The sequence below is a fragment of the Strix aluco genome, chromosome 3, assembly GCF_031877795.1.
Source record: "Strix aluco isolate bStrAlu1 chromosome 3, bStrAlu1.hap1, whole genome shotgun sequence".
NCBI classification, from domain to species: Eukaryota; Metazoa; Chordata; class Aves; order Strigiformes; family Strigidae; genus Strix; species Strix aluco.
Genome location: NC_133933.1, coordinates 86,412,575 through 86,435,556, shown reverse-complemented (window position 1 = coordinate 86,435,556; position 22,982 = coordinate 86,412,575). Strand labels below are relative to the sequence as shown.

The window sequence follows — 22,982 nt, the reverse complement described above, 5'->3', positions numbered from 1 at the left end:
GGATAAAAATCAATAGTTACCCCCTTCTGAGTCATCAGTAAGTCAGTCTATTTTGGTCTTTAACTTACAGTTTCCATGACTTCACACACAGTGTCAGATCCCCAAAGTCTACCAGTCATTCTATCTTCTTAGTACCAGAGGACTACATTTTTTTAAAATCCACCTTTGTCTCCATACATTTGGTTCATCTATGTACAAACCATCATAAAAAAAGTCAATGGCACAGTAATGAAGAACTATTTTTTCAGAGAATCCCTCCTCTACAAGCTCTAACCTTTCAAAAGTGGTGAAGATCTTCCTCTTACATCAGCTTGACACTGGTGCAATTCCAAAACAAAGCCACTTCTGAGTTGTACTTTCACAAACGTAGTGAAATATGGCCCATCTATTACAACCAATGAAATCTGTACATAGATAATACATTTTTCTTGGGAGAAGACCCTCCCTTCAAAAACTTGACTTGAATGTGTTTTCAATGACATTGACATCCCATTCTGCCATCCTAACCTCCACGTTTGTGCACCACTGGAGATGCTTCTGGAAGTTCCCACTCATCAGGATGTAGAGAAGGGGATTAATGTTGCTGCTGGTATAGCTGAGGCAGATGGAGACTTAGTAGCTCACGTAGAAGGTCAGGATTGGTCAGAAACCTGAAGATTCATGAGCTGGATCACATGGAATGGGGCAGTGCTTACCACAGACATGATGACCAGAGCAAGCACCATCTTAGTAAGCCTCATGACTCTTTGTCTGGGGATACTGGTGGTGTAACTACAAAACAAAGAAGGATCCCTAGCATGGAAAGTCAAAGTGGGATAATGATGGCATGGATTGAGTGTACTAATGAATGGCAGTTATTTGAGACCAAATTCACCTACACTGCAAGAAAAGGCCATCTCTCAACAGCTTCATTTTTTGTTGTTTGCACCTTATTGTTTCTTCTGCTTAGGCTGAATTTGATCCTATGCCACACACATACATGAGCCACTGAGAATTGTTTACATATATTTGATGAAATACTGACAATTATTTTCATTAAAAATGCTTACTCTTTTCAACATCAGAGCTATATAGTTTTGCATCCCTTTTCATCTATGACTATATTTTTTTGCTAAGAACTGGAACAGAAATATCCAGTTAAAACATGACTATTATGAGCTTAAAGGAGACTTAGAGCAAAGAAGCATAGGAATTAAAAAACACACTAAAATGGAAATCAAGTTCCTTTTTCACAGAAAATTGGTACAAGCTGAAATCCAAAGCACGTAGTCCTAGAACTAAAATAAGCTGATCAGGAGATGCCATCATAGAAACTGGGAAATTGTATTTCATCTGTTTCATGTGTCAATGTTCTTTTATTGCCTATGACTGTGAACAGTGGCTAGGGATCCTTGTGGGGCCTGAAGTCCCCTTCCCACAGGAGGGCCAATGCAGTCTGGAGGCACCCGAACCAACGGCTTCCTGGGACATGGCAGCTGGCACCAGACCTGGGACCCACGTTCTCCCAAGGTTTCCTAATCCTTGAACTGAGAGCTTGGAGCCCTCCCACAGCCACAAGTGCAGGGTTGGATTGGGGATTTTTTGTTATCCTCAGATAAGCTGAGGACTTTAGCCATAACTTTCTCCACAGTGTTTCCTTCTAACTGGGTTATCTTGCTCTCTCCCCTGAATCCCATCCATAGTCCGTTTCCTGGGAACATAATGCAATGTCTGAAGCACTGAAGGTTAGATGATGCAGTGCCTAAATGTTGTTAGGACTGTTCCTTCTGGCCTGTTACATATAAAACCTTTACAGTCTGTGCAGAGCATGTGAAATAGGAGGAAACATGAATAACACTTCACCTTCCTGCTTTCTTGTTTTGCTGATACGTGTTCCATGTGTAACACAAATTTAAAATATAGCAAATAAATATCAGAGGTAGAGGAAAAAAGAAAGTTGATAGTGTCAGATAAAGCATATACCTGTAAAACAAAAATGCAAAAAGAACAATCAAGGTGATTACACAAAGACCATCTCATAACTGTAAAAAAATATAAATGCCATTTTTCATAAAGTGGTCTCTGATTTGCAATTCTTGATTAGAGATACATGGAGCCTGTTTTAGGTAGCAGCAAGTACCTAGAACTGCAAGTACTTTTAAGTACTGAAGTCTGTGTTCAGCACTTCTAGGAATACTCTTGACTACAAGAAGATAACTACAAATTATACCTCTTAGCTGTCCAAATTCTGTATGTATGTGCTTTTTCCAGCACCTGTATAATTAGTGAAAATTATTGCAAACATTTATGCAGGACATAGTCTAATTAGTCATCTGATATTTTGTTAGTCTGATAGTAGACCAGTGATGACCACCTCCTGAGCACAGTTTTTTCAAACATTCTTGTGTCATTAGTGTAATCTAATCTATACCATCTTTTTTAGTTGCTGGTATTTTGTTACAATTCAAGTTATTTGTTTCTATTTATTCTTTATCAAGTGGAGAACTTCTATCAAAGAAGGAAATTATATTGTTTTGTTATAATTTGTTCCTGACAAATAGAGGGTTTTTTATCACCTTACAGATTGAGACCTTAATAATTTGTTAAATTTTCTGGTTATTGAAGTTCATTGGTTTTTACTCTATCTACCAGAGTCTCCTTTTACTTGTCTTCATACTTTTCTGTGTTAAATCATCTAATGCGAAATTAAACAAGCCTCTGGCAATTGGTCAGTCCGTCTGAGAGAGGATGGACTAGACTGAATTCCCAAAATCTTTTCAACCCCGTTTTTCTCATATTTTTTCTGATTTCTTTCAGGCTGTTGGGGGTCTCATGTCCTTCACAAGTTATTGAAAATAATCAGTCATATTTCAGGGATTGTTTTCACTAATAATTTAATTCTTCAGCAGTGAATTTCAACAAGCTTTGCTGATAATAAAATATTTAACTTCTGTACTGTTACTCATTTTGTCTCTTTTTCTGGTGCTCTGGAGTTAATTAATTCCATTAAAAATCTGGTTGCAGTTGAATTGGAGGGGGGGAGGGGAAAGGGAGGCTGGAACAAAAATGATTCAAATACACTCTTTTAGGCTTTGTCTGAATTAGTAGGTAGTACAAATGAGTAGTGAAAATCTGCGGAGTGAAGTGCTTGGTGCTTAGGACATGACACATTATACTCATGTTAGGGCGTTTAACTTCGAATTGTCTCTAATTGGATCCTGTGGATTGAGGACTGAGTACACAACAGTGGTTGGAGTCCATTCATTGAGTGCCTGGAGCATTCTTCCAATATTAGTTCAGAATACAGATCATGTGCTCTGAGACTGCTGAACTCAACTGTGGTAACTGGAGACAATTGGAATACTCACTCCAAAAATACCTTCCTTATCCAAATGAACATGCTAATATAAAAACACCTGGTATCAGCCAAAATTTGCTCTCTGTTACACAAGTTTTTAAAAATTTCCTTTTATGTCCCTTGCTAGTCATCACTCAACAAGCTAGTTTGAATTCAACAAATAGGCAGGAATCTGCTTGGCCAAGAGATACTGGAAAGTCATGTATGCAATTTGAGGAGTGTTTAATCTTTTCTGTGATCTATATCTTCCAAACATGGTAGTCTGCCAGGTCAGAAAGGGCAATGACATTCATTTGTGAACAACAGTTACCTAAATGCTACAAGAGAAGATAAAGAGAAACAGAGGTCCTTCACTGTTACATTTGCTATGTGGAAGCCATCTTGCTGAACTTGATTGTGCTGGGACTGCCTCTATATTACCAATACAATCCGAGATGCAATGATCTGAATGAAACAAGCCTCAGCTTTAGCCTTTAATTCTATTCCATTCATGCATCCATCCATCTGCCTGCCTGTCAGGCATGTCAAAGACAAAATAGGTGGTATCCTCAACACCAGCTGAAGACACGAGCTTTGAAAGCTTACCAGAGAACATCATCAGGTGAGGTTAGATCAAAAGCGCAACTCTCCAAACTACCTTTGAACTTTATTACTTTTGAGTAGACCTACACAGGGAACATCAGAGTAAGTGATGTAACATATAAACATAAATTGGCTTGAATTGTCTTTGATCTTGTTCTCAGGTGGGTTAGGCCAATTGGCTGGACAAGAGCAAGGTACCTGTAAAAGCAGGTAACAGAGCAATATAATAGAAAAACAATAAAATATTTAGGTTAATATAGTTGACTGCAAAATAAAAATTCTAAGACTAGCCATTGCAAAGGAAGGAAACTGCAGTACTTATAGGTTGTCTAGTACAACATGTCAGAATGGTTTTTATTCAAGCAATTCCCTAAACATTCAGCAAGTGTTGCTATAACTGATTATGGTTTTGATCACACAACATTATTTAATTAATATGATAAGAGTTTTAAATAAATCATAGTAATTTAGGATGTAGGAGATAGAATTTAAAAACTCAGACATACAAGAAGCAAGCAGAGACAAAATCTGAGGTGAAGTTAGTTCTGGAAAAGCACTGGAGATCATTTAATATAGGCAAGACTGTTATTTTTTAAAAAAATATGGAACATTCTAATATATTTGAGCTCTAGGAGTGGTCAAGTCTTTTATAGTTCTAATTTAAATGTTTAGTCTCTACATAACTGAAGATAAAAGTGAAAGACTTTTCTACCTTAGAAGTAACTTTCAGTTATCAGTGGTTTATGATACAAAACAAATTCAACTTCTGTTTCATGACCTTCATATTTTGTAAAATGTTAGGGTGAACATTAATCTATCAGATCAAAATGGATTAAAGTGGGCAATCTTTGAGCTGAAAGCAGCATGTTAAATGAAATAATTCACATCTAAAAAGAAGGGAATGTTAAAGGGAGGTGTATTTTCCCTCTATTTTTTTCAGGAGTCAGTAAGGTAAGTACAAAGTCCCCTGCATTTGGTACACCTTTTCATTTCCAGGTAAGATCAGACTACCTACTAACATGACCACTCTTTCACAGTTTAACAACTTTTTTTTGGGAAGAATAGTGTCAGATCACCTTAGAAGAAATTCTACAACGGTAAAGAAACCTAACAATGAATTTCTTCCTTTTTCTTTCCATTCTTTGCACACACAGAATCTGGCACACTGGGACCAGCCACATGCCTGGCCAAAAGGCACTTGATGCAGACAGTATGTGACAGAGGCTGAAAATTTTCATTGCCCTGGGTCTTGGTACACACTTGTGGCTGTCAAACTCCCTGTGCAATGTGAAGGAGTTTGAAGGGAGCTGCAGAACTGCCCTGTGATGACTTTGAGGTGATATAACCACATGAGACAACCAGAAACCAGCACCAACCGATGTCACTTTGGTGTTGCACAGGCGACCTGCCACAGATGCAGTTCTTGTCAGCAGGGTCTCCTGGTGGAGACCCTGGCAGAGGAGTGATGATTCTCATCACATTGCTGCCAGCTTAAAGATATGATTGGTTATGGTCCTCTGATATGTGGTGAGAGGTCTACCACTGAGGTTCTAGCCCAGCATCTGTACCCAGATTGTGGGTGACAAGGCACATAGTTCTGCCTTGGCCCCACATCCACCAACTCACTCCCTACAACAGGAAAAAGGACAGGTGGAAGTACGTTTGGCAGCAGGAGCTGGTAAGTGGGTGAGGAAATTTAATGCTGGAGAGAAATGGGGGAGATGTAACTTATGGAGAAAATTCAGTTCACCCATTTATCAGTTCATAATTCTTCAATTAATAACAAGCAATACAGTTAAATGAAAGCTCTGAAAGTCAGCATTTTACACAAAAAGGAGGGAAGAAGTTTTGAGGCAATTTTTATTTTTTTTTTGGTAGAAAATATCTGTTTTATGATCAGCCTCTACAAAATGGATCATTCTGTCCTCTTCAACTTTTTCATGTAAAATGCTGGAAGAGTTTTAGGTAGTAGCAATGAAACACAGCTCTCTTGTGGGAGTTAGATTGACTCAGTTTCTTTTAAAGAGATTGAAAACTCTGAATCATAGTCACAGAAATATTTTAGAAACTGTAATTTTCTGTAATTAACGGAAAATGAGTGATTTACTAGCTGCTATGAGAAAGACAAATTATTAGGAATTTAAACAATACTTGGAAGTAATTTTCTTAGTGATTGACTATTAGCAGCTTCTCTACCAAATTCCATCCTGTAGTCTTCATGTCAGAGTACTGAAAACCCATACAAGTTGAAAGAATAAAACTGAGAAATATTTAATTACTGGTCAAATTTTCACTGAATTTTAGTGCTTATAGAGTAGAAAGAAATGACAGCCCAACAATCAAACCAGTCCAATTTAGTGTAATATGAATATTAAGATTGTTTCAGATACTAAGAAGGCACTCTTATTCTAAAGGGTTATCACCTACGCATGGAATTCTACAGCACTTGTGTTCAGCTGTATAAGAAATCTGATTTAGAAAGTACATTATCCTTGCAGAAGACTTTTTTTCCCCAGACACTAGTATTTTTGGTGTGTTCTGAACAAGGGCCATTAAATAGGTATTAACATAAGAGACTAATTCTCTATCACTCTTAACATACCTTAGCTAGAAATGACTCTGTCAGTGAACTATAGCCATACTTGTATAATTTATACCATGTAAATATTTGATACAAGTCAGAGGATCCTTGTCTGTAGGTGCTGACAACATGTTGCTTGCAAGACCTTGGGATGTCATTCAAGGTCCTGTACTTGTTTTTCACAGATCAGGTTCACCAACCTGTCAGAACAAGATGCCTGCAGCACCTCGGTTGCTTGGTATTGTTGTCCTTGGGCCAATGAAGATCAGTAACCATTGCATAAGGTCAAGAAAGATTCATATTTTGTGTGATAATAAATTATTTTCAGTCTTGCTTGAATATGAAATAAATGTCTTTCATTATTCAAGCTTTGCAACAATCAAGTTGTTTTCACTAAATGAGTTTAAAGTAATGGCCATTATTGCTAGAATCAGCAAAAGGCTCTTCTGGCATATGATATCTTAAAAAGCTATGTCTAATTTCATGCAGTTATTCACAATCCTCATGATGGTGACAGAAAGAACAGAAATCCTCTACATTTGCAATGGCAGAACTACTTTGTACCATTCTTGGTACAGCTACCTCTCCTGTTTCACTGGCTGCCTCAGGGCTTCTGACACTGATACCGCTTACAGGATCTGTGCAATTGAGAGTAATTTACAGGCTTCTCAGGTTCTTAAAACTTGTGATTACTCCTGCTTTACGCAAAATTTGACCTCTTAGTCTCCATGTAAGCATGGTGTTCTCCTTTGAGCTTGCTTTCACTTTTCAAGTGGTGGAAACAACATCTCCATCCAACTCTTTTTAAAATAAGCAGCGGAGATGTTTCTAAAGAATGAATGCTGAAGAAAGTTACAATGGACATTACAAAAAAACCAGCAAATAAACTGTTACCTAAAGAAAGTATTTGTGAAAAAATGAAAGTGTATAAGGTGGAAATAGGATGTGTGTGGGAAGTACAGAAAAGTGACATTAGTAGCTAACAGAAAAGTGGCATTAATAGCTGACATGGAGTAAGAAGTCCACCTAACCAGGCCCCCCTCTTCCTGCTGGCTGCAGGAACATAATATTCCATCCTGTGCTCTGCTCTCCATACTTGCTGTGAACCACTCTTAGACATGCCTGCTACCTGCCATTAATGAGAGACTGAACTTTAGCTGGTGCCTACAGTTGGGTGATACAAAAACTCCTTAATGCTTATATCTGCTTCTCCTTAGCAGGAAAGTTTCAGTGAGATCTCCCTTTTGTTTCAATCTGCTTAACCTCACAAGGTACCTAACCATAAAAACTTTGGTTATTTGGTCTTTCATTAAGAGTGTGTAACTGGGCATTGCACAAAGGTTTTTGAGACAGGTTCACATGCATGGAGAGTTATTAGCAGGGTATGTAGCTGACTGAATATAGTTAGTTTAAGGGAAAAATCAAAATGAAAGGAGAGAGAGCAGAAGAGAAGCAATGGGGAGGCTCCAGGCAAGCATCCTTCTCTGGGTCTCTTCTCCAGTGCAGTATGTGGCTCCCTCAGTAATGCTTTTTCCCCAGTATTGACAGTTTTCATCAGGACTCACTTCTTGCCAGTTGCTCTGCCGATGAAGCTGTTGATGTTGCTGAGAGCACGCTTTGCTGAGGCTGCATGCTGACTTACTGTGAAGTTTGGGGCATGCATGTTTTTGGGTCCACTAATGTCAACCAGAAGCTTTGACCACAGGGTAGGAAAAAGGAGGGGAAGAAGGGGTGATTCTCACGCTGGTGGCAGTCGCTTCCCATGAGAACCCCCTATAACAACGCTGTTGGGTTCGCAGGTGCAGGGCCGGGAGGATAACAGCGCAAGATCTGCAGCGTGGGAACAAGGAGAAAGTGCTGCCCCAGAGGCTCTGGGAAAGGCTGCCACGGCAGCTTGGGTGACCGGGCGCAGAGCTGCCAGCAGAAAGCCAGCTACAGAACTTCAGAGAGAGGGCTGTTAGCAATGCAAAAGGCTGAGGCTCTTAAGGCACCATGTGATGTGTGGCTTAACGGATGATATTGCCTTTGCTCAAAGGACCAGAGCCCAGTGCAGCTTGAAACTTATCAGCGGTGAATGTAACTCATTTTGATAGCAGCTGCAGTCTAGCGGTTATCAGACTAATGTAGTTTGTAATATAACTGTGTTAATGGACATTGAAGATCATTAAGGGAAGGAATGGCATGTGCAAAGGAGCCTGGGATGGGTACTGAATCCATGTCTTCCAGCTCCAGAGGTGCCCATCACTGACTACATGGCTGATCCTGACTCATTTTGTTGTGTGGACACTGTTTTCCTGGATACACTGCTGAATTTTCATTTCTCACAGAAGTATAGGGCAGGTTACTAATGATGCCTTAAAATCTGGCCTGCATGTAAGTGTATTTTCCTAAGTACTGTAAAATAACTTTTCACACTTTCTGGATCAATTATTTTGCTGGACATATATTTTCATATACTGTTATGTGACTATAAAGGATAATTTCCGTAGGTTTCTAATTCTCATTTTTAATATTCATCTGAGCAAAGGGAAAAAATTCACTTAATGAACTTAAAGATTAAAAGGAAATCATTAGGCTGGATGGAATGAAAACACCACCAAAAATTCAATTCAATGTAAATGTAGATGTAAATGATTCTTTTTCTTGATAGAACTCAAACTTACTCCAGCCTGATGGTATTCTGATTTATCCTTCCCCAGACAATAAGAAATTAATCTCACCCTAAACACTTACCAAAGAGCTTTTGTCTCCATTCTTTTGCAGCAGTGGATTTCTATTGGTTATTTCAGTTTGGATGTAATTTTCAATCTTGCCTGTTGTCCGATGATAAATCTGTGAAATAAAATGTGAGTGGTGCATTTGGGAAAACATGCTGTTTTGAAAATAAGGGGTAATTTCCACTTCAAAGAGAGTGGAACTTAAAGGCAGGCATGTGCCCTCATCTGACAAAGTAATTATCAGTAATAAAAGTCTTCTGCTGGAAAAAGTCTGAAGAATACTTACCTGAAACAAATGATAACGGGAGTATCTGAGCTGTATCTCTGACACAGAGAAGGGGGCAGTGATGGAGCCTGCAGAACTCCCAAAAAGTGCAGGGCACCTGGTACGTGGTGCCTGTTATCCATGCTTATTACCGCATTTCTTTTTGCCTTTCTGCCAAACTTGTGCTTACAATGCTGCCTGGAGGAACATCTACAAGACCAACCATCACCAAAGTACATGGTATTATCATGAAAGCCAAGGTGACACTTTGAAACAGAAAATATTTCATGACAGCATGCATTCGTAGTTAATGTTGTAGCTAACTGAATGTCATCTTGTCTGATTTTTAGCAAAGCTATAAACATGTGGTCATACTTCTGTCATGTATATAGGACAAGGAGAGGGGAAACGTGTCTTAGACATTTCCCCTCTCCTTGTCCTCACTTTTTTTCTTCCTGCCTCTGGACATAGCTTAACGTATCATATTTGACATCCTATGGTCTAACATTATTACTGTGTATTGCATATTGTCACAATATAGTATACTGATGCTATTATTATTATTACTAATTAGTACAAATTATCTGATTAATGCTAATTATTAATATATTATCTGAATTGTTTAAAATGTACTGCTGTTAGCATTGCCCCAAGAGGCAGCAAAGTGTACTACACTTCAAAGGCAAATTGGCTGCTCAGCGAGCTGAGATTTTTTTACCTTTTCCTTGGCTAGGGTGTTTGTGACTGCATGTGAAGTGAAGCAAGAAGCGACAGAAAAAGGAGTGTGAAGAATGAGTAAATGGATTAGTCCATGGCAAATCAAGTGGTTCTGGTTTTAAATAACTGAAAGCACATGACTATCATAGAGATATGGCCCCACCCTACCAGTGATACTCCCTTGGTAAATATTTCTTAGAGCAACATTACAACAGTGGGCAAACCAGGAACACATTTCTCATGCCTGTCAGTCTCGGCTGCTGCAAACACTTGGAACACCTGGCTGTTTCTTCTCAGCCGTCACAGAGCTACTTACTCCAGATTTATCTTCCCAGCTTCACTTCTCCATTTATGTGCCTGAAGCCTTAAGGGGATAGGCTAAATAAATGTTTATGCAGCCCTCAAAATTGACTGGTACTCTATGTAACTCTCATACTTCAGGAACTTGCTCAGGGAACTTTTCCTATGCACAGAGACACTTTGCAAACAGGATATTCACAAAAAGCAATTATTTACTGGATATTACAATAGACGACAGCTAGGACTGGCAAGCTCCCAGGCTAAGTATTAGTATTCTTACCACCCCTGTATGGCACCCTTGAGTCTCTGCTGGACAGCTGTCAATGAGAGTGAAGAGGCATCTTCAGAATCCCTGAGTTTCATTAGTATTTTCACGGAATCACAGAATCGTCTAGGTGGGAAAAGACCTTGAAGATCATCCAGTCCAACCATTAACCTAACATTGACAGTTCCCAACTACACCATGTCCCTAAGCACTATGTCGACTCTACTCTTAAACACCTCCAGGGATGGGGACTCCACCACCTCCCTGGGCAGCCCATTCCAACGCCTAACAACCCGTTCTGTAAAGAAATACTTCCTAATATCCAGTCTAAACCTTCCCTGGTGCAACTTGAGGCCATTCCCTCTTGTCCTCTCGCTTGTTACTTGGTTAAAGAGACTCATCCACAGCTCTCTGCAACCTCCTTTCAGGTAGTTGTAGAGGGCGATGAGGTCTCCCTTCAGCCTCCTCTTTTCCAGATTAAACAACCCCAGTTCTCTCAGCTGCTCCTCGTACGACAATTTTATATCTCCTCGTGCCAGCGTTTCTCTTCTTGAACCCTTGAGCTGCTGTCACCACCTCAAAAATCTTGTCTCTGGCTTCAATCTATCTTACCTTTCTTAGTACACATGGTTCTACTCTCTTGCACAGCTTAGCATTTAGCAAGTTTCTCAGGAGGCTGAGACAAGATTATACAGCTGTGCCATACCAAAAGCATGCCTTGGATCACAGGCAACTGAACCCTATCAAGTGGATTGCACCTTTTCTTATAAACAAAGTTATAAGAAGCATGTGCACTCTGTAAGAAGCGACCTGAACAGTGGCATTTTCCTGTGACATGCTCCAGTGGATTCATGCTACAGGGAATGAGGTGTACCTCACAGCCTCCCATCACAGAAAGAGGGTCTGGCATAGCCTTTACCAGCTGTGTCTTGTGTGCCATGAAGGAATAAGGAATGATGTGATTTCTCAATCTGCATCAGTTATTTTGAACCTGTAAGTCTTGACTCTTTTTTTAAAATGTTATAGGCCAAAGTGTTCCTTTGCCATTTTAAAGAAGTTACTAACATTGCTAATTGCAACGTGCATCTTCAATTTAAGTCAAGTGGTTTACTGGAATGTTCCAAGTAACAATGTTAGTGTAGGACATCATACTGGACCTCCTTTGAGCCCATCTCACCATCTCTCCTGTCTCACCAGAGACTGCAACATAAGAGTGTTTCAATATTTGAGCTCAAGGAGCATACACAGTTCTGATTTCACTTAGGCCAGATTTGCATAGTGATATTCTTGTTGAACAGTCAGATTTACTTTTCATGTACATGGGGGTAAATTATATTAGGATTGTTGTCTATGTGTGTATATGTGCATTCTTGTCCAGAAAACAGGTGCTGTGAAATGCTTCTTACAAAATTTTCTTTTAACGAATAGACAAAAGTTCTGCTACCAAAGTTTCATCCAGGTTTAATTTATCTAATGTCTGCCTGTGGCATAAACATGAATCTGTATTAAAAAAATGTGTTTGATGTCAGTTTAGGAAACTTTCTCATAAATTTTAATACGCATACTCAACTTGCATATTTTTCACAGCTTTTCTTAATGATTTTTTTTTCATATTAAAGTGAGTAATGAAAAGCAAACTTTTATACATTGTACCCCTCATAAATTGACCCCTAAAGCTCCATGGAGAGAACAGCTGTTTTTGCCACTTCTTAAGATCGTACAAATAAATTTGATTTGCAAAAAAGAAATGCTGAAATACTAAAGTCTCTGTTGGACCATTGCGTGACACAGTTCACTCCTATTATGAAACAGAGGATTTCTGGGAATAAAAACATTATCCAGCAATACAAGAGATATTAATTTGCATGTGGTAGTCATTTTATTCAGCTGAGGCTTATTCTGGAAGTGCCTTACCAGGTCTGACCTGCTTTTGTTTTCCTTTAGAAGTGCTTTTATTTTTGAGAAATGTGAAAGAGAACATGAAGCTGTCCGATGCCACACTAGTCATAGCATTTACTAAGGCATAATTACACTTGTTGCTTTTATTGTAAATGTGGGATGATTTTACGGTCAAACAAAGTCTGATAAACTCTGCTGATTTTTTGCAAAATAGCTGGTTTAATTTTTTCGCTTAATGAAAGCTCCCAGGTAGATTCAGAGGTGCTTTATTGAAACTGTCAAACACTAAACAGGGAGCTTGTTGTCTGAAAAACCTTTGTCTCTCTTGGCTGTAGTGTCATAATTGGTATTAGCAGTGATAAAACAAATGGGAGAGAAGGAATTTGAAGAGCTTTCCCTAGCAAGTGTATTTGGGATGGAAAATCTTGCTTCGAAATAGAAAAGTAAACATGGACTTACCCTCTGTAATTTGGAAAAAACCAAATGTCTGTCTTAAGATATGGCTTTACTTGGGACATAAACTATTTTTTATACCAGGTTTTGATATTCTGTCTTTCCTCATTAGGATGTCATGTCTTTTTTCTGACTTAATACTTACTGTCTTTTGTGTAAAAATTTTTCTCTAAACAGCAAGATTAAAGATACTGCTATATGTAAATTCTTTAGAAATATAGGAAAAGACTGTCATTTGTCACATTACTCATATGTAAATATAAGAACAGAGATTTTAAAATTGAACTTCAAAGGAATGAATAATTTCTTGACTCTTTTAACTGTGTGTCAACCAAATAAGACTACTAATGTCATGCATTAGGGTAGTCTCTTTATGACAGCCATACTTTATTCATTTCAAAATTATTTATAACTTTCAATTTTCTACTGTCTGCTTTCTGTTTTCTGATAGTTTTTCTCTCCCTCTCTTTAGTGACTACATTCCACTTCCATGGAAGCATGCTGTTTCATATGCTACAAGATAAGTAGAAACCGTCCTTCTCATTTGCTCTGTTTATTTATCCCAGAGTCTTCTTAATGATTGACCAGTGCTTTGTGCTATGCAGGAAAGTTTGTCTTTCTGTTTTCCTTCATGCTCTCTCTGACATATGAAAGAAGACTTCTTTGGTCCAAAGTAGCTGTTTCTTTCCCAAATTTGGTCACTCTTTCCTTAAGATCAAGAACATACAGAAGCTGGTTCTGAAATCTGTAGTTATGATAAAAGCTAAAATTCTTGTGGTACTCTTACTGCGTTTTAATAAAGGTTTTAAAAAATAACAGATACAGTAGGTTTCTGCAGTCTGCTTGGAAAACAATTTTTTATCTTAAACAAGAATGATTAAAACAACTCTAGTTTTAGTGACATTAAACCTTTACTAGAAGCTGCACATCTAAAGATAAGCCCCAGAACAGTAACACTGGTGGTGACTAGCATCCCTTAAGGCTTTGTGCATAGCATGATGCTATAGCAGGACTTAAAATACTTCTGCTACCTCCACAAACATCAGAAAAGGATTCCTGCAGTTTAAAAAAAAAAAAAATTAACCATGACTGATGGCATTTCTCATTCTTGAATTATTACAACTTTGTATAAACACTTTCAGATACTATTGTGCTGTGGTACAGGATGAAAATGTGAAACCACATACCTGTCCAAACTTACTGCAGTCATAATAACACTGCATGTAAACTGGTTGCATGTGTCCAGGGAGGTAATGATGGTATGAAGAGGTCTGCCAAAAACCCACTCGCCTCCATGTGCCCATTGGTGAATGAGAAAGGGCATGCCAGTGATATGAACCAAATCTGTTACAGCCAGATTGCAGATGCAGGTATCTGGGAGAGTTTTCTTCTGGGTTCTGATATAAATTGGAAGACATGAAGATGATTACTTGAAATAGTTACTGTACTGTTTTCTAACTACACTGCTGATAGAGCAGACCTCAAAACTGAACTGCACACAAATAATTACACTGTCAGAACCACTATTTTAGAGTCAGGGGAAGTTTGTCAACCTAAAGATATTTCAGACTAGACATTTTAGGCTCAACAAAAATATATTTTTCACAATTTTGCTTTCCGGTGAGTTTGAACATGCTATTTATTTATTAACATCAGCACAATTATCCATATTCTCCTTTGAAAACTATAAAGTGTTCAAAATAAACACAGGTCTGATGGACATAGGAACTCTAGAAATATCAGCCTAGCATAAATAAGAGAGATCAGAGCCCTCCTGCAATGCAGTTGACCCAGGGCTCAATCTCACTTAAGGATGCAGACAGGACATTCTTGAATGCTCAAGGTGAAGAGGGAACTGCTGAAAGAGGAATGATCCTCTGGGAAAAAAATAACATGCAATTAAATATTTAAAGATAGCCTTAGGAAATTTATACACACCTGAGTTAAAACTGTATGCAGAGCTTTCATCTAAGTACTGAGAGTTTGGCTTTGCCAGTTTCATAATGTCTATATTGCATACCTTTTGTGTGATATATATGCTTTTCTAGATTGCTTTACCAAAATGTAATCGTAATCTTAGTATACCCCCTGATTTAGGCTTGGAGGAATGTTACACATGCAGCTGAAAGAATTCCTGACTTTAAATTGCCTTATTCTGTACAAATCAAGGAAAGAAGCACAAAGCATCTTTGAAAAGCACTGATATTTATAAAATATTTTTTAATTGAAGGACTTTATTAAAATGGTCCTTATCCACAGTTTCCATATAGAAATTACCTTACCTAAATTCACCTACAAATTACTTGTTTAGTTTAAGCTATTTTTTTAGGCTCCCTCTCAGTATCTTTAATCTTTTTTTTTTTTTTTCAGTCTACTGCAAAGTATCAGTTTGTTTGTCATTCCTACTGTAAGACACAGAAGAACATGCAGCTGGGAGAACTCTACCTGGCCACCCACAAACCACGTTCAGAAGTCCAACCATATGACCACCATTTCCTAAAAGGACCTGTGTGAGAAGAGTTCCTAATTTCATATTTTTCATGTTGCCTTTACTGCATGCTACAAGCTATGAAACAACTGTGTTTCCAAAGAAACATATTTAAACTAAAGGGAATGAGCCAGACAAAAGTATTTTTTTCAAACATTTTTAATAAGTTATGAATTATGATTCACTATCATCTGGTTATGATACTGGAACCAAAGCCAGACATCTATAAAGTATATCTGCTGGCATTAATGACTGGAGCTTGTGGAGAGAATGACGCATATGTGATCTTTTTCCTCCAGTGCCTTTAGCTTTGTGAACATTGAAGGATGCGAAATCTTCAGGAAAAGTCCCAAACTGTGTTTCCTGCAAGGCATCAAATGGTACCATTATGCTCAAACACACAGGTTTTAAAGTGTCTGAAAACTGCCTGCACGTCATTTTATGAAAAAGTTGAAATGTTTTTTTTCTGCTTTATTTCATTCACATTAACAGGGTAAATCATACTAAATTTGAAATTACTTTTGTATTCAGAATGAGAATCTCAAATTCTAAACTTGCACACTTCATGCTTGTTTTGGTTTAACCCCAGCTGGCAACAAAGCACCACACAGCTGCTTGCTCACTCCCTGCCCCATCAGTATTGGGAGAAGAGAACTGGAAGGGTAAAAGTGAGAAGACTCATGGGTTGAGACAAGAAAAGTTTAATAATTGAAATAAAATAAAATAAAATAAAATAAAATGTAATGAAAATGAAAATAACAAAGAGACAAATAAACCCCAAGAAAGACAAGTGCTGCAGATGAAAACAGTTGCTCACCACCAACTGACTGATGCCCAGCCGGTCCCCAAACTGCAGCCCCCCAGCCAGCCTTTCCCCTATTTTATTCCTGAGCATGATGTCATATGGCGTGGAATATCCCTTTGGCCAGTTGGGGTCAGCTGTCCCAGCTGTGTCCCTGCCCAACTTCTAGTGCACCCCCAGCCCACTTGCTGGTGGAGTGGTGCGAGAAGCAGAAAAGGCCTTGACTCTGTGTAAGCACTGCTCAGCAGTAATGAAAACATCTTTACATTATCAACACTGTTTTCAGCACAAATCCAGAACATAGCCCCATACTAGCTACTATGAAGAAAACTCTACCCCAGCCAAAACCAGCACAATGCTAAATTTGATCAACAAAGAATACACGTTGAACAGCTCTCCTATGGTTCATGTAAAGGGAAGTGTTGTAATATCCACCATCTCATGCTTTACACTGAAGTTCAGAAAATGATGCCTTTTAGATCAGCGTCCAGAGACACATGTATTTTCATACAGATTTTCATATAGTTTCCTGTGGTGGCTCAGAGCCACAATACTTAAATGGTAATTTATGCAGTAAACTTTATAATCTCAAATAATTCTGGCTGTATTTTATAGTTTATAACTTTCTTATATTTTATTAAGACAGAGGTGCTTGCCTTCTGCTAAAATTATCATTTTACAACATTAAAAAAAATACAAACAGGAAAATAATAGTTATAGCCTCACTTTCAAACTTCTTTCTTTTCATCCTTTCAGTGTCTTCTACCTTCTTGCCACAGATTTTAAAACTTCTCAGCAGTTTCTTAAGCCACAGATATTAGCTGGTCAATTCATCCTTCCACCCATGCCAGATTAATTTCCGTCTCTGAAACACCCTATGAAAAATGTACTAAAGCACAATTGCTGTTCTGCAAAACCTGTGAATATGTCGAATCTGTGGTTACCTTCTCTTCAATTCTACTTCTACAGATTAAACTCATTAAAAAATTGATTTCAATGATCCAAATCCATTAAAAAAAGAAGTGTTGAGCAGATACGACAACGTGATAATCCATATTTTGGCTGTCACTCCAGTAACAACTTCAAGGAACATGACAAGTGTATTATGTGTTGTCATCAGTCATTATTTATCCCCTCTGATTGCATTATGTGTTGTCATCAGAATTTATTTATACTCTCCTGGACAAAGAGACTTTATTAACTAGAAGCTTAAGTGTTAATTTGGAAGTGATCTTTCAGGTCAAAGACAAGATGATATATAGGTATCACACACTTAAAAACACAAGCACATACCCTTTCTTCAAATAGGAAAGGTAAAAATGGTATCCCTTATGGGCTACATCCGCAATGGCAAGTAGCACTAGCTTTAAAGTCATCCTCCCACCTAGGCCTGTCTTCCCTTACAAAATCTCACTGTTTCCAGCAAATCGGCTTGACTTGGAGGAAACTTTTGGAGGAAACCTGGAAATTTTCCAACTCTAATGTTAACCATAGTCCACTTCCTTTTTGCTCTCATGTGGAGTTTACCTAGATCCTCACTCCCTGAGAAGAGCAGGTCAAACAGCATCAGTCCTATACCTAACACTATCTTGTAGCCCTTTTGTGCTTGTAAGCATGCACTGTGCTCCCTCTTGGATCATTTCTGTACATGTTATTTTACCCTAGTGGCTGAAAAAACATCCTGGTATTTATCAGGAAAGACTTGCACTATCTTTTCTCCTTTTAATTGAGGGTGGAATTCTTCTAAGCTAATTTTCTCAGTTAGAAATTTAGACCTCTAATGTCTCCAAGTGATCTTGGCTCCTGTAATCACTGCAGAGAAACAGAACTCCAGGGGCAATTTATCCTGTCTTAAGTATGACAAAGATGATACGTATTACTCTCACTAGTGCCTCTTCATGGAGAGACCCAGATGACTGGCTTGGGCAATCAAATTTAGGCTGAAAAAATTTTGCTCACATCTGTGCAATTGTATAAGGCCTAGAAAATCTTGGGAGACTGAATCTTGCTCAGTACCCGTTATGAAAAACTCCACAAAGAAATGTCAGCCATTTCTGTTCTGCATCTCTGCCTCTGTGCCTTCCCTAGTTTAACCATATCTAGCCATGAATACTTACAAGTAATTCAACTATCTAATTTGTTGTTGGATAACAGTATTATCTAATGTTTAGCATTAGATTAGCAATAGCTACAGAATTTTGTCCAAGACATTCCTGGTCCAAAAATACAGTACTGTTTAACTGAATCTCACAGTCAAGCCAGATAATGTCACTTAGAGACATGTATCAATTGCTGTGCCAAATGTCATCATGGGAAGTACCACATTTCTAACATTAGCTCGTTTTTTATTTCTGAAACAGATCTAAACCAGAAGATAGAAATCAGAGTAAACTCACAGCATGCTGTCTCAGTGAGGAGACACTTTTCTTGCCATCTCAGTGAGGAACAAAGAACAAAACAGATGAGATATGTTGGGCCCCGGGTACGTTGTTTAACGTGTTGGGATTTTTTTGCTAGATTAGGAAAAGCAGGAACCTTAGATTGAAAGAGATAACCCTTGTCACAGAACTGAGTCATTGGCTATCACAGGCAACATGATCAGAAAAGATCTCATAACAGAGTAATTTAATCTCAGAAATAATGATTTTACTTCCACTACTCCTACTGAAGGCTATCACAGGACATCACTGTTCTGGAAGGTAAAAATCACCTTCCAGTTATCAGCCTTTAATATCTTCTGACTGCAGTCTACCCAATTGCTCTTGTATCAGTTTCAGCCTTTAGTTTAAACAGTCCTTTATCCTTTCTGCTGTATTTGATCCTGATTTATAGAGAGCAAGCATATACCTCTGAGCCTTTTCTTTTAAAAACAAATTTAGGTGAATTTTCATAATTCTCTATTCTTCTGGTTCTAATAATTGTTCTTTTCTGTTCTTATTCCAGTTTGAATATCTTATCTTTCCTGGAAACAGCTGGTGAGAGTTGTATTTCAGGCCTTGTTATGAGCCTGGAGAATGGCATTAGCATTTCCCTCTTTCCCCCGGAAAGGCAGAGCCTTACATGTATTACAGCTGTGTGTGCTTCTCACGCAGCTTTAGCCTACTGACAGCCCACAGCAATCCCAGGAGTTTTTCCTCTGTTGTTTTCTAACTGACAGCAGTGCTTCCTACTTACAAAAAAATACCAATAAGAAAAAAAATTCTATGGCTTTGTGCTATTAAATGTTAGCACATTTCTATTGCTCTAGTCCCTCCTCTATTCCTTATCATGTACTTTCTGTATGACAGTCTTATACTCCTTCACATCAGCCACATCTCTCCAGTGTATGTCATTAAGAATACTATTAGCACACTCCTACACTTTGCTCCAGGTCTCAGGAAAAATATGAAATCTGGCTGGACCCATGATCAGTCCCCGAAAGTTTCACGTTAAGCTATTTTCTCCTGAAAATCTTTCCAGGAAAGTTGTTTCTTATCAACATCGCCTAGTACCATTCACACTTTAGTTAATTTTTTTCTCATGTTGTAATTCTTGAACTCATTAGATTGTTCTTTAGCTGACTTAATAACTTCCAACATGATAATATATAAAATCTGATAACATATCTGATCTGAATAGACTAGCTGTATGTAGCAGTTTCAAAAATTTTCTGCTGGTAACTTTACATTCAGTTGCAAATACACCTTCTCCAGGTGAAGACTCAGAATGCAAGTAATAAGTGTTGTGACATTCCTATTTTAGGAAATGTTATTTTACCACTTGCTATTAGTTACCTTATTAAAAATCAAGTTAATCTGAAAAGATGTAGTTATAGATAATTGAAATTGTATGATTCCCTTTTCTGTAACATATTTCTTCTTAAAAATATGAAGTCACACTGATGTAGCTAATTGGGGTCTGGATCACATTTTCCCCCTTCACACAAAAACACAGCCATTATCCCAGCAGCTGGTTCGCTGAAGTCAGTAGGTTTACATAAAATACTTGCTCACAGAACTGCAGTTTAAGGACCAGCTTTTCTAGGCTGGTAAAGATTATTGAGTACTTCTGGCTGACACTGAACTCTTGAAGGATTTTCTTCACCATTTTCTTTCTAATTACACAGCAACATATCTCAACTCTCTTTATTATTCCCTAGGGATGAAATTTGTTCACACAAGGAGGGCCAGACAAAAGTCATTGAGTTAGTAATTTTTAAATTAAATCTCACTGCATAGGCATATATTACTATATCACTGTATAGGTGTATATTACAAACAAGGTTTCTTAGGACTTTTAGTTATTTTCTCCCAGTAAGTTGCAGATAATATCATTTTAATTCACACTTAAAAATGTTTGTCCCTACCTGGCAAACTTGCAAATGAAATTGGGGGGCTGAAATTCCAAGGTTCGTTCTTTATTACGTTCTACCATCAGTAAAGTGTTTGCTATTGGAAAATAAATAACTTTCTACTCAATTAGAGAGATAACCTAGCTTCTTTCTCTCTTAAAAGAATTGACTCTGTCATGCTAACAAAATTAAAATGTATGAATGAGAAATTATGTTCAATAAAGAGAGAAACTCTGAAGCAGAGACACTGAGTAAAATTAGATCTGTTTAGTGGAAGGTGAGAATTTGACATGGTTATTTTTCAAAACACAACTGCTCTGTAAATGTACATTCATCTAAAGAATCCGAGGTTTGTGGCTATCTTTTTTAGTGTTGGCAACTACCGCATTAACTTTTTAACATGTTATTTCCAGATTATTTTCCTGTGTATAAATCTTCATGCCCATAAATTTGAACGCTTTTAATTTTCTCAAGCAAATATGGTTTAAATTATCTTCTTTTTTCCCCCAAGTCATTGTCTGTGTCTATTCCCTTTGTCTCTCATATTTTTATTTACATTAGACAAAGGCTTTTCACCAAGGAAAAAAAAAATCTTTGTTCCTTCTCAGTTTCCTTCCATTCTATTATTTTAGAGACTCTGTAATTAATTTTTAGAAATTAAATCAGTTTTTTCCTTTCTATTCATTCATATGTTTAAAAAGTCATATTGCCATTATATTCACTTCAGACATACTGTTTCCATATTTGTTCCCTTCTGCGTTCAGACTAGGAGCTACAACATTAGATTTCTGGTAGTTTCAAGGGAAGTTTACTACAGCTCAGGGACTGACAGACACTTAGCCCTAGGCTGGCCTTTGGAAATCTTTCCTTTACAAGGACAGTATGCAAGGGTGGAGTCCATCTATTAATCCTTGTGGAGTGTGACACATATTAGCCTTATGCTGCCATATTTATGTTAAATTTGCATCACAGATAAAAGCCACTTTTTCAAGATACATGCTTATGGATTTAGAATTCATGGGAGCATCAGCCAATTGAGAGCATATTCTTTATTATGTAGAAAAAGAAACCTCTTGTTAAAATTAAGAGACTAGAAGCTATTTTCTTGCGTCAAAGATGCTGGGTCAGATTTTATGACTCAAAAAACTTTATCAACTTCAGCAATTTTAGCTTCTCAGTATACAACAAAAATATCTTGAGGTATTAATTCCTGCCATGTGAGAATCCTTGACTGGCGCTAAGACCCTGTTTCTATAAGTAAGGTGATGGAAAAAGCAATGCGTTCTAGGAAGCTGCTGCGAATGGGCAAAAGTTAGACAGAGTTCTGTTATTAAAATAATCTGAGTTTGAAGTGCAGTTTTCAAATGAGAAAAAGACTATATTCCAACTGATCTTAAAAGAATTATATTTGACATTATAATGCCTGGCTAGTACCATAATTAAAGCTTAAAGTTTAGTCTAGCTTTTATGTGTGCTAGTGGGAAGATTGCTGCCAATTATAACAGAAACCAGGGAAGAAGGCATGTATTTAGGTTTCCTTGAATATGTTAGAAGTCAATCATGCACTTAAGTGCTTTCTCATAACAGAAAAGGCTAAGCAGGCATACATTACTGCTATCTATAGTCATGATTTAATTATTTTTTAATGAGAAGTAAATGTCAATGACTAAACAGAACATGAAAATCTTGCTTTCCTTGTCTTTGCTGGGCAATTCACTTCCTTAGTGCAGTCATAATTTATTTTTCAGCAATAAATCTTATTGAAAAATTTATTCAATTCCATACCTTATTACTGTGAACACTATGAAGATATTTCCACCTAAGCCTGTTGAACAGATAACCCCAATCAGAGAGGGAAGGATGATTGTCTCTGCAGCACTGATCACCTGGTAGAGATCCTATCCACTCCAAGATCTGTTAAACAAGCCTGGTGTAGTGTTCTGACAAGAAGGCTGAAATTCACTCATTCTTCAATGACTTTAGGACTTAGTTCTGTACAACAAGAGAAAAGAAATTATTCATAGACTAATAATTTTCATATCATTAGTTAAGTCTGGTATCTAAGTGTACATTGCTGTTTAATGTTTATTTGAATTTCATAAAAACCTTTCACCAAAAGGTTTTGTACATTCAGGATTGTACATAACAGGATGATGTTTTCAAAATGAAATCTGTGATGTAATAACTCCATTATAATTTAAGCAAATTTGTAATCATCCAAGATACATCATTTTAGTATCACAGTG

At 37.6% G+C, this 22,982-nt stretch overlaps 1 protein-coding gene across 1 annotated transcript; it reads right to left on the bottom strand.

Annotated features, from left to right (window-relative positions):
• Nucleotides 1–447: 447 nt before the first annotated feature.
• MCHR2 (melanin concentrating hormone receptor 2) lies at nucleotides 448–22,703 on the bottom strand. The gene is given in 6 exon segments (XM_074820759.1): nucleotides 448–644; nucleotides 647–771; nucleotides 1,843–1,962; nucleotides 3,923–4,117; nucleotides 14,304–14,513; nucleotides 22,522–22,703. Coding segments are annotated over 6 exon segments (1,029 nt in total).
• Between the last annotated feature and the right edge of the window lie 279 nt (nucleotides 22,704–22,982).